General features: G+C 33.2%; 1 protein-coding gene across 1 annotated transcript; it reads left to right on the top strand.

Annotated features, from left to right (window-relative positions):
- The first annotated feature begins 3266 nt into the window (after positions 1 to 3266).
- Positions 3267 to 4003, top strand: LOC131037118 (pathogenesis-related protein 1-like). Its single transcript, XM_057969155.2, has 2 exons — positions 3267 to 3484; positions 3584 to 4003. Exons 1-2 carry the CDS (start codon positions 3301 to 3303, stop codon positions 3883 to 3885), a joined length of 486 nt encoding a protein of 161 aa, XP_057825138.2. The 5' UTR covers positions 3267 to 3300; the 3' UTR covers positions 3886 to 4003.
- Positions 4004 to 12126: the final 8123 nt, after the last annotated feature.

Below are 12126 nucleotides of genomic sequence, written 5' to 3'. Positions count from 1 at the left end.
TCAAAGCCCTCCTGCAATGTCAAAGTTTGGATTAAAAATGCTAGGGAAACCATTAATACTTTTGATCAATGTGTCATATCCCATGTTATTATGGAATCCAACAATGTAGCCGATTACCTAGCTAATAAGGGAGTAAGAAGTATTAGTCAATTGAGTTGGACCAATGAGCATATATTGGATACTAAGATTTACATGGTTGGTATTCATGAAATAAATTGAGATAGCTAATTCCATAATTACTCTTTCTATCATTGCAAGATATGTCTCTAAAAAGATCATTACCTTTGTGCATAAGGCATGTGTTTATAATGGATGGTATCATTATGAAGGCGTTAACTCACATGCTTTGTGGGTAGATATCGGATTTTTTTGAGCTTTCATTCCTAGTTTGAAACCTATGAGTATCTTCAATCATAGAGTGAAGAGAATAATGGGTGGGATGAGGAATAAAATTGAACCTCCAAGTTGTGTGCAACTTAAGAAGGGTCAAAAAATTTGAAGGATCCTTGAGAAAGGAGGTTTTACTCCATACATTGAGAGGCTAAAGGGGAGAAATAAGGATGTGACTATCTATTTTGAGAAGAACAGGAAAGATGTCACCATCACTCTTCATGGGTGCAAGGTGCTTATTGATGAGAATTTGATTGCTCAGGTCACTGGCCTTTTAGTTGATGGGGTGAAATTATATAGGGACAAAAACTACTAAGAGGAGGTGGTGCTAAACTTGCCCAAAAATGAAGAAGAGGGCCAAAATGATAAAGAAAATGGCGAGCTACTTCGATATCTCTGTTATCAAACATTTTTGGTCAAAACTTCTAAAGGTAATTATGAAATACTTCACCCGAGATGGTCAGTTTACTAGGGTTTATGGTCATCATTTTGTGCTTTCAATTTAGTTCTATTATGGTGTCAAGGTGTCCGTTCCTTTCTATCTTATGTCTTCCATGAGGGCTAATTTAAGGGACCATAAAAAGAACCCTGTTAAGTTCCCTATCCTCCATGAAGGGCTTCTGGTGCTTATTGATTCCCATTTTTCATGCCCTCCCTTCCCTGTCTTATTATATCCCTAGTTCCGAGGATGATACTTTTGTTGGGGAAGTCAGGTGGCAAGGAGTCCAATTCGATGTCTAAGGCGGACTCCCCCCTCACCCCCCCCCCCCGCATCATAAAAAATCCAAACCTATTATCTCCCCAGAGGCCAAATCTTTTGTGGGTAAGTGTAAGAAGGTGCTAAAGCAATTGGTTGTTTCTTCTTCCTCCACCTCGTCTAACAAGGATTCCCTTGTGTCTAGTGGCAATAATGCTAAGTCTGAGGGCTTTATGGGTGGTTGCGAGGATGGCATTAAGCTTGATAGAGAGAATATTGACAAGCCCCCTTCATCACCTCAATAGAATACAACCAAGGATATCCATGCGAAGAGTGTGGAACTGAGTGATAAGAGAGATGATTATGAAAATATTCTTGGAATGGCTAAGGACCACCCCATTGAGACTTCCAACTTCTTCAAATGGCTCTATCATGAGCTAAAGGAGGTCAGAATCAACCAAAGGGCTTTGGGAATTAAGATGGATGCTATCCATGTTATTACGATTCAGGATATTTAGAAAGATAAAGGGCATTGGATGGAAGATGAGAAGAAATCTATGGTGGACTGCATCAACAGAGCGGTGGAGGGTATTGATCAAATGCAAAAAATATTTGAGGAGAGGCTCACCCATGTGGATGAAAACTCTAATAAAATTCAAGCCACCCTCAAACAATTATGACAAATAGACACAAGATTGTCAAATAGACGGTGGATTCCATGAATGCCATGGCGAACAATCTTGATAGAGGGCAACAGGAGAAAATTATGATTAATATTGGTGATGATAGTGAGAAGATGCAGGATGATTAGGGCCCTTGCAAGTGGACCTTGGGCAACATGAAGAAGAAAGTCGTGATTCAGAGCGAGGATTACAAAGAGATTAGGATTGTTGCTAATAAGATGAGCCTGCTAGAGGTTGAGGTCATTGAGACCCTCAAGAGCCTCATGCAATTGTGTTGTCTTTCTATGTGTTTTGTGTTTTTTAGTGTACGGGTTGTTTGTTGATCCTTTGTCTACATGTTTGCCCATTTGTTGGTTTCTTGGCTGCACTTTGTATTGTCCTATCTTTTGTGGCCTTTTTTTGTTTCGGATTTTTCTAATGCTTTGATTCTTAGTCTTTTAGAATATTTTTCGTAAAGGGTTTCGGGGCCCCTTCAAAACATGTTTTTTCCTTAATCCAAAACAAATCAAATTGATATTCTATATTACCATTTCTTTAATTATTTGTTATTACAAATTTATATTATATTTGAATTATGATAAAAATCACAAGTTGATTTATTTTTTATATATCCATGATTGAAATAGCTAACCTTTAAATTCACAAATTCTTTCACAATGTTAGGAGATTAGTTGGGTTCGTCTTTAATTATGGATTTAAAATATGTACATTTTTTTTTGGTAAAAAGTAAGTGATTTCAATTAAGTTAGAAATTTATGAAATAACTTTTTTTAGGAATTTAGTATATTAAATAAGTAGTAACTAAATAATATTTAAATTAAGAATTTAATGAATTAGTAATTTTTTATTTTTCAAATAAGCAATTATATAAAATGGGCATATTTGTAGCAAAGATATGTATCTTTTAATCTAATTACATATTTGAAATTTTATTAATATTGCTTCACAATACAAGGAGGCTCATATAATTCATACAAGAAAGAATTTGTCATTATTCAAACTTTCAAACTTTCTATATGAACAAATAGAAACTACAATCAACAACAAACTACATAAAAAGGTTTCATTCAATGTAGTAGGAATGTGATAAAAGTTCAATAGGGGTAGTTCGGCTGAATAACATATGAACATATTTTTCAAACAAAGCTGCTGCTTTCAATAGTTGGATAATCGAAGTAATCAGATAGTTTGATAATATCATTGGTTAGAAACCTTTCTTTCAACACTTTAAACCTTTGATCAAATCACGAAACTACGGACAACCTCTCGTTTAATTAACTTAAGCTCAAATTATAGCCAAGTTCGCACCATACGTTAGTAGGTGGGACGATAAGTCTTTTACGATGGGCCAATATATGTTTCATTTCTTGACTTGACTGAAGAAATTACTGTTTTTGTGTTTACATTCATTTGCGATGAATTCATATGTGGAGCAACAACCAGCTCTATAAATAACGTCAATCTTCCTCTCACAAAACCACAAGAGGACGTAGAAGAAGAATAGAAGAGAAAAATAAGAGTTAAGATAAAATGGTGGTGGGAAGTATCAGTCATGAAATCGAGTCTCCATTGGAGGCTAAGAGACTGTGGAATGCCTTTGTGAAGGATGGCCATAATCTCCTTCCAAAGCAAGCGCCTGAGCTTTTTGCAAGCATCACATTCCTCCAAGGCGAAGGGAGTGTAGGAGGCATCAAGCAAATCAATTTTACTCCTGGTATGTATCATATCATATCATATCAATTTTTGTTGTTTGCAATAAGAACTAACCCTAAAAACTTATCTTGTTAGTGGTGGGTTGGTTTTGGTGATGCAGCGAACAAGGATTTCAGCTATGTGAAGGAGAAAGTGGAGGAAGTGGACGAGGAGAAGTTAGTGTACCGCTACAGCCATGTGGAAGGAGGACTGCTGGGAAAGAAAGTGTCATCTGCCACATACGAATTCAAATACACCCCGAAAGCAGAGGGAGGGTGCATTTGCAGCTATGTAGTCCATTTTGATAGCCTTCCTGGCGTTCCTCAGGACGATGAGAAAGTGAAGGAGATTAAAGATATGAGCACTGCTCTGTTCAAGAAGATTGAGGCATATCTCCTCGCTAATCCCAATTTGTACTGTTAAACAGATATTTTGATTAGAGGGCGTTACCATCTGGTCTTCCTGCAGAAGGTTTCTATTTATGCTTGAATAAAATATCAAATTACCTACTCCCTTGTGTTCACCACACAGGGCCTCAGTTTGACGGCCAATGCTGCCTACCAAGTCAATAGATTGTGATGGTTATCCATTGAAAGTTGTTTTTCTAATAGAAAAAATATCATCAACGAGATATATATTTTACTATGATCTTCTATAATGGTTTAAAGATTATTCAAAATTTGTTTTTCTATATCATACGATCTTTAGAGAAAATTAATTATATTTTAAAACAAAATTACTCAAACATTATCTTATGGCTATCAAATTTAGAACCTATGAATCGTCACTTTCATTGAATCTTTTGTGACAATTCATTGCTTGTACTCATTTGAAGAGTATGACTCGCCCTTATAAGATAGTCATTGTAAAAAAATATCATTTTAAACTTGTAAACTTAAAATATGTTTAAATAATAATTTGTGTTTTCAATTACTAAAATTTCACCAAAAGTGCAATGTCATGGCAATTGGTCTTTCTATCTATATTATAATAAAATATTTATAAGATTCTAACCCTCTTTCACATAACAAAGAAGACCCTTCATATTGTTGATAGTTGAGGACATCCTTTTTCTTTTTCTTCTTAATCTTAGTGAAAATATCTATAATTTTTGAACGATTATTTTCAAAAATAGTACAAACTAAGAAAACTAGGAAGAAAAATTGATTAAATGAAAAATTATAAATAAAAATTTGGGTCTTTGAAAATGGTACAAGAGGGGAGTGAACAAAGCAAAATAAAAAAATTAGGAGATTAATTAAGGGTAAAAGAGTAAAATGAAAGAGGTTGTCAAATGCATTCAAGATTGGCGACCTAAATTAATGGTTCTCAAAGTATACTCCCAAGTTTCGTCACTTTGACAACAAGGAAGTTGCTTAAGTCCATCTATGTTATAAATGACTTATAACATCAAGTGAGATTGCAAAAAGGGTAGTCTAGTTGTATGGACATGTATGGTACATATGAAAAGTGCATGTTCTGTGGATGTTATGGATGATATATTTCTCTTGATTTTTGAAAAATTTCATCATGTAGGCTACTTAACTATATGGGGATAAATAGAAGGAAGGGTGGATTTGAATATACCAAAGTTGGTATGCATTCTCAAATGATGTATACTTGGGAGAATGGTAAAGAATGAACCATATCTTATGAGATAATTCTATAATGACTCAAGGTGGATCAAAGAAAGGGAAAGAAAAGAAACATAACACCTAAAGTCTAGTAGAGTGATTTTATTTTGATTTCATATGACCTTAGAATTTCTTTGATATGGCCCTCAATTACATATCTCTATATTTATGTATACTTTTTAATTTTCTTTTTTCTTTTCCTTTTTAATCTCATCCTTGTGATCTAGCCCCTTGCAATGAGTGAGATGCAAGTACTCATCGTAAAAAGACTAGATAAAGTGGTTATGAATATTTATCTTTTGTGTAAATTTGCATGATTCTTGTCACTTGGTAGCTAATTGAGAAAGGAGATAGGAGAAAGATCAACTCATGAGGATCTAAGAGACACTACAATGTTTTGAATATCAAGGGGTTGAGTTTAATTGGTTAAGATCTTGGTTTCTCATTGTGAAGAAATTTAAATCCCCATCACAACATGTTATTTTGAATTCTAAGTTGTGACTCTTGTTCTTTCACAGTTGGCTTCCTAGATGGATATGGTTTCATAATAAAGTGGATTTCTAAGTAGTAACTATTGGTCTTCCTTAATTGGATTGTAGTCTTTTTTCTCATAAAGAGCTTGTATTAGTCTCTACTAAGTTATTACTAGAGCTTGAATTAGTCTTGTATTGATGTACACATGAGAAAAATATAGCAAGATAATTCTTCATATGGTAATATAGTTCTCGCCATGGTTTTTCCCTTCATTATCCACGTTAAAATATTGGTGTGCATGTGTCATTGCTATTTTTTATTTTTCAATTCTTTATTTCTACAAATATGGTAAATGATATTTGAATAGTTAAAGTGGTTAAGTTTTAATATAGGTTGATTCTCCCCCTCCCCCTCTCAACATCTAGTAGTGTTCAATAATTGGTATCAAAGAAAGGCTCCTAAGGTAACATTCTAACTGCTAAGGTAGATCCAGGATTTGAACATTACATTTGAATATGAGAAATATTTGAATGGTATTGAACAACATGAGTGGGATATTGATGTTCTAGTTCATATGGATGGAGAATTGAGGCATGATCTATCAAATCTAGATGAAAGCAGAGAAAAGTGCAAGAAAGCATAAGAGAAAATCTCCTATCTAAGAAAGCTACTTGATGAAGGGAGAAAGATCATTGATGAAATTTAAATAAAGCTACATGAAAAATCCAAATAATGCATCAAACTTGAAGAAGAAGTGAACATGTTAAGGAAAGAGTTGAATGAAGCAAATGAATAAATTGGCAAAGGCCTCAAGCTTAGAGGTGGCAGTGAAGTGTTTTATGTGATGTTGAGTGCTTAGAAGCATAATAAAGATAAAGGTGGACTTGGTTTTAAAGACGGGGAATGCTTTCAGACTCCCAATAAAGATAATAATGGAAAGGAAAAGGTCAAGGATGAATTGATGAAACTTAATGAATATCAAAAGAATCTCATTCCAGTATAGAACAAGAAGAATTTCAAGAAGCCTCCTCCTACTCAAACTAGGTATTCATCGCCTTTTAATGGTAATTATTTTTCATGCAATAAGTTTGGACATAGAGCTAGTGAACAAAATGGATATTAGTCATTTAATGGTCAATGCTACTCTTTAAATAAGTTTGGACACAAGGAAAATTAGTGCAGAAGTAGGATGGTGTGGAATGGATATGTGAATACAAATTCAAATACAACCCAAAAGTAGAGGGAGGATGCATTTGCATCTCTATAGTCCATTTTGATAGTCATCCAAGCGTTCCTTGGGATGAAGAGAAAGTGAAGGAGATTAAGGAAATGAGCATTGTTCTATTCAATAAAATTGAGGCGTATCTCATCACCAATCCTAGTTTGTACTATTAAATGGATGATGCATATCTTATGATTTAAGGGTGACACCATCTAATGTTCTCGTCGAAGGTTTCTATTTATGCTTGAATAAATTGTCAAATCAACAACTGCCTTGTTTTCATCACTTGGCCTTTGTTTGACAGTCAATATTGTTTGTCAAGTGAATACTTTGTGGTAGTTATCTATTCAAAGTTGTTTTTCACATATTAAAATATATTTTTCTTTTAATAAATAAATCATAATCAAGATAAACATTTTAGTATCATCTTATATAATTGTTTATGTTTTAATATGATTTTAATTTGGTATAATATTTCAAAAATTAATTATATCTTATATTCAAAATTATTAAATTTAATTTTGCAGCCATCAAATATAAGATCTATGGATCACCACTTTCATTAAAGAGTTTGTGACAACCGAGTTTAGTTATTGCTAATGCTATATCTATAATTTGAATAGTATGAATGATACTTTTTATCTTTGTAGTGCTTGAAGAGGAATTTCTAGTATTTTTCAGATGTCTTGTTGGGTCCATAGTTGGAACAAAGTATTTATCAACCTTTTGGGTTTAGTGCATTTATGATTGATAGTACATTGACAAAATGAATATATTCTTTTTTTAGGATTATTTTGATCGCTTGCAATTTGATAATTTGGAGAGCTCATATGCAAAGAAGTGTGAGTGTGCATCTTGTGTTAGTAGAAACAAACCCTAGTTGTAGATACAACATTGATTCTGATTGATGTTGATGCTAATCTCAAGCAAGCATGAGTGTTGAAGCCATACCCATTTGTTGCAACAATAAAAGAGAAGGAATGTGAGTTTTCATGTGTGCCAATTCATTGTTTATATACAAAGGATATTGGAGCTTACATTCATGTAGAAATGGGAGAGGTGAGTCATTTGAGCTTTAATGACCTCTAGGAGAAAATATCAGAAAGTGGTGGAATCTCTCACAAAATTTAGTACAAGAACATCATCGAGTTAGTGTTAGGCATTTGGAGGGTTTTTTCTTGATTTATCTTATGATTATGAATGGATAAGGGTTATTCTGAGAGGAATACACAAAGACACAATGTACCTAGATAAACCTTACAAGATTGCAAAGAATGGCATTAGGGCATTAACTAGCTTGTGCGAGAAGGGCATCATTCCAACAAAAATATTTATAAAAAATGATATGGTAACTGAGTTGACAGATGCTAAGTGGGATGGGAGAGCCATAACGAGTCAATATATTGTTAATCATGGAGTCAAATATGCCACTGAGTTTCTTGTATACAAAATTTACTTCCAAAACTATGAAGGCACTGCGATTGTGGTTGCCATTCAGACTGCTTTTTAAATGGTTATGTGCAAAGAACAATTTGACCTATTTGAACTCTTGTTTTAACAGTTAATGGAGAATATGGAGAAAATAAGAAAGACTAAGTACCCATTCATTTTTGGTTGCTTTATTATCTCTCTTGCATTTATATATTTGAATGAGTTTCTCAAAAGGGACAATAATGTTTGGGAAAAGTCCACACCTATTGGAACACATATAGGGTTTTACATCAAGGGTTTCGATAGTTAGTCCTATAGAAGGAAAGTTGGTGGATGGTTTGTGGACTTTGAAGAAAAAATTTAGGAAATATATAGGTTTCCTCTAGATTTGGTTTTGAAATACAAAGAGACATTTACTTTCTTATTCAATAGAGAGAAATTTTATATTATGGCTGTTGAACCAAGGATTGCTTGGATTTTGGAGTTGCCTTGTGAATTTTCTGTAGAGTTGGTTTAATCAAAATATTTTAAGATTATCAATCTAGATAAGGATCCTAATGAACTCTTTTTTGGGACTATAGAAGAGCTGGAAGCAAGTTTGAGAGAAGAGAGGTCCAAGAAGGGTTTGGATAAAAGAATGAAGAAAATATACAGTGATTTAGGATTTCCCAAAGTTGTAAATATCTATGGGTAGAGATTGACTAGATCAACTTCTACATCACCCCAGGCGACACAAAGTTCCTCTAGAATTATTTCGCTGTCTGCATCCAATGAGAAAAAGACACCAAGAAAGAAAGCTAAATCTCAGAGAAAGCTCAATGTTTGTAAATTCAATGAAGTTAATAGAAATTGTGATGAAGAAGAAAAAAATGAGAAATTCATCATTAGTCCAAGGACTAAAAGGACTCAAATGGAGGATAATAAAGGAAAGGATGTTGTCCCTCCTTCCAAGAACACTAGAAGCCAATCTACTATTGAACTTAAAAGGATTGCATAGAAGAAGTCGAGTCAAACGGTAGAACCATCTTTTAATATGGATAGTCTTGTTAATTGTATGTATGAAAATGAGTCTGTAAAATATGTTGTAGACATCTATGATGAAGCCCAACTTTTAGAGAATTTAGTGGTAAGATATTTGATTTTTTGTAATCAAAATTTATGTGATATTCAAGATTCTATCCCTATTAATTTATAAGAGGCATTGATAAAGAAAATAATAAAATGATATTCAGATTGTTGCTATTGATAAAGTTTGTGGTCCTTTGTCTAAGGATGCTAGAAGCAAGATTCAACTTACTCTCAATGCAAGATTTTTCAAAAAGGAGAGAGTTCATCTTATAATGGGTGGATATATGAATGAAATCAAATGTGTTATCAAACAAATTGATAATATTGTAGCTGAAGTAGTTGTAAAGTACTTATTGGCTCCTCCAAACAATGAAAATAAAAAAAATGTGTATTCGTGAAACTAGCGGAAATATTCCTATGTTGGAGGAAGAAGGAAAGAAGACCATTGACAAAGACTAACCTACAGAAGTTTCAGATAGTGAAGTTCTGTTTGAACAAGTGTTTACTGTAGATGGAGAGTCAATGGGTGAAGCAAAATAATAGGATGTAAATGCCAATATTCTTGAGAATATTCTTGATGATCCATTTGATCATGTCATAAATGAAGTATTGGAATTTTTGGTAGATACCTATAAATATGTAAATATAGAAGAAGATACTGAAATGGACATGATGCAGAATGAACCAAAAAGGTCTGTTATAGGCAAAAAAAAAAGAATAAGGATGAGAAAGGTCTAGAAGATGTTCAAATGGGAAAGGAGACAAAAGGAGCATGTATAAAGGAACCTCTCACCATGCATGAAACAACAAAACTGAAGATGCTCATTGAATCAAAAATTTCATCTGAGGTACTATAGATAACTATTTCTCAAGGAAGATTGGATTTGGGAAAATACCCCCAGTAAATACTTGACCTAAGTAGTGTTCTACACTTGGAAGCAACCAAAAATAACTATGTGTTTAGAGGTTTGGTAAAAGATATAATAAAATTTATTCATGAGAAACTTTTGAATGTGTAGATTGATTATTTGAACAATTGAAAGGATAGGCTTCAAGTCTTGAGGTAGAAATTTTGAAGGTTTTGGAAAAGAAGCTAACTGGTAATCACTTGGTATGTTTAAGGAATAAGTTTGCAAAGACCCACAATCACCTAAAGGACAACATAAAAAAGTTTGAGAAGAGTGTGGATAGTATGATCCAAGTTTATAGATTTTTTCATGCATGGCCTGAGTCCACCAACTAGATCCAGAAAAAAATTGAACCTCTTGAAGCTAAAATCTTGGAGTAATCCAAAACTATTAATCTGAAGAATGATGAAGACTCTAAGATAAGATTGAAATTGAAGAGATATACAAGCAGTTGAATGATTTGGTTAGCTAGAGGGAACTTGTGAAGAAAGACTTCTATAGATTGTGAGACATTGTGGATATGCATCTCACCAGTATGGTGAAAATTCTGAAAGACTCCAAGAAGTTAAGTGCATCTATTTCTATTTCAACAAACTGTATTGTTGTAGAGAAATTCATTCTTGAAATAGAGATTCAAATTAAGATCTTAATATCTGTTGAAATTGACTAGATTACTGCCTGGAAATCACTAAAATTTGTCAACAAAACTATCATTCCTCCTACCGTGCAAAATTTTTGAATATCAATGGTTCAACTTTTTATTTCTTTGTTTTGTACATATTTTCCTAAATATTTTTGTTGATGAGATATTTTTATTAGGGGGATTTAGTTCATTGAAAGGTAGACCCTCTGGCATTCCTATTAAAGGCAGAGAGATTTTGAAATATTTTTGGACTTTTGTTGGTACAGTGTTTGCATTAATGACAAAGGGGGATATTGTTGTAATATGCACTCAGCTTGTCATTGATATCAACTCTTAGGTCGGGAAGTAGTCTGGATGAACTCAGGGTTGTTTAGTTAATTAAAGTTTATGTATATATGGGTTAGATTATACAGATGATCATATTCTATATAAAGTGGTTCAAACTATTGAGTAAAGTTATCATGATGTGGTTTTGGAATATATGGTGATCATATTATGGTCTAGATTAACGGTTAATGTATAGTAACCTATCCCTTAAAGGTGTTTGCATATATTCGATAGCGTATAGAATGGGTAGATCTTTTGCATTTGATGAAGGTGACAATATACATGATTTTGTGCATTTTGCATTGGTGGAATCAATTGTTTTTCGTCCAGTGGTAATTCACATGGTACCTCTTTTCTTGGTTGACTTCATGATGTATAGAATTGGTCCAAATGGTATAAATATGTTAGAATTGATTTGTAATAAGTGTGTACAATGGTGTTGTGATAAGAAGAGATATAGTGTGAGAGTGGTGCAAACCTAAAGCTAGACAAAGATCTAGAGATATATTAGAGTATCAAATGAGTGCTTAAACTCTGAACTATTATCTACATTTTTAGATTCTCTTTCCATTACAGTTCAAATTATATTTAATATTGTATTTGGACAATTATTGTGTACCTTTCCCTAAAAAAATGATCTTTAATTGAGCAAGTCCTTTTATATCTTGCTTAAGGTTGTACGCCTTATTTAGCAAGTCTAAAGTAGTAATCTATTTGGAAGGTGACCATAATCATTGTAAATAGTTGATATACATATTGTGAATAGAATCTCATTGTGGTTTTTCCCAGTTTAGGTTTTTCATGTAAAAATTTGGTCTTCTAGTGTGAATGCATTTATTATTACTGTTATTTACTTTCTAGCATCTTAATTTGATAATATTTTAGTTTATGTTGATTCTCCCCCCCTCTTAGCATCTAGTAGTTTTTAAAAAAATACACCAAATGTTCTTGAGGGAA

This window comes from Cryptomeria japonica, chromosome 2 (assembly GCF_030272615.1).
Source record: "Cryptomeria japonica chromosome 2, Sugi_1.0, whole genome shotgun sequence".
NCBI lineage: Eukaryota > Viridiplantae > Streptophyta > Pinopsida > Cupressales > Cupressaceae > Cryptomeria > Cryptomeria japonica.
Note: the sequence above shows the minus strand (reverse complement) of the source record. Positions and strands in the feature narration are given on the sequence as shown.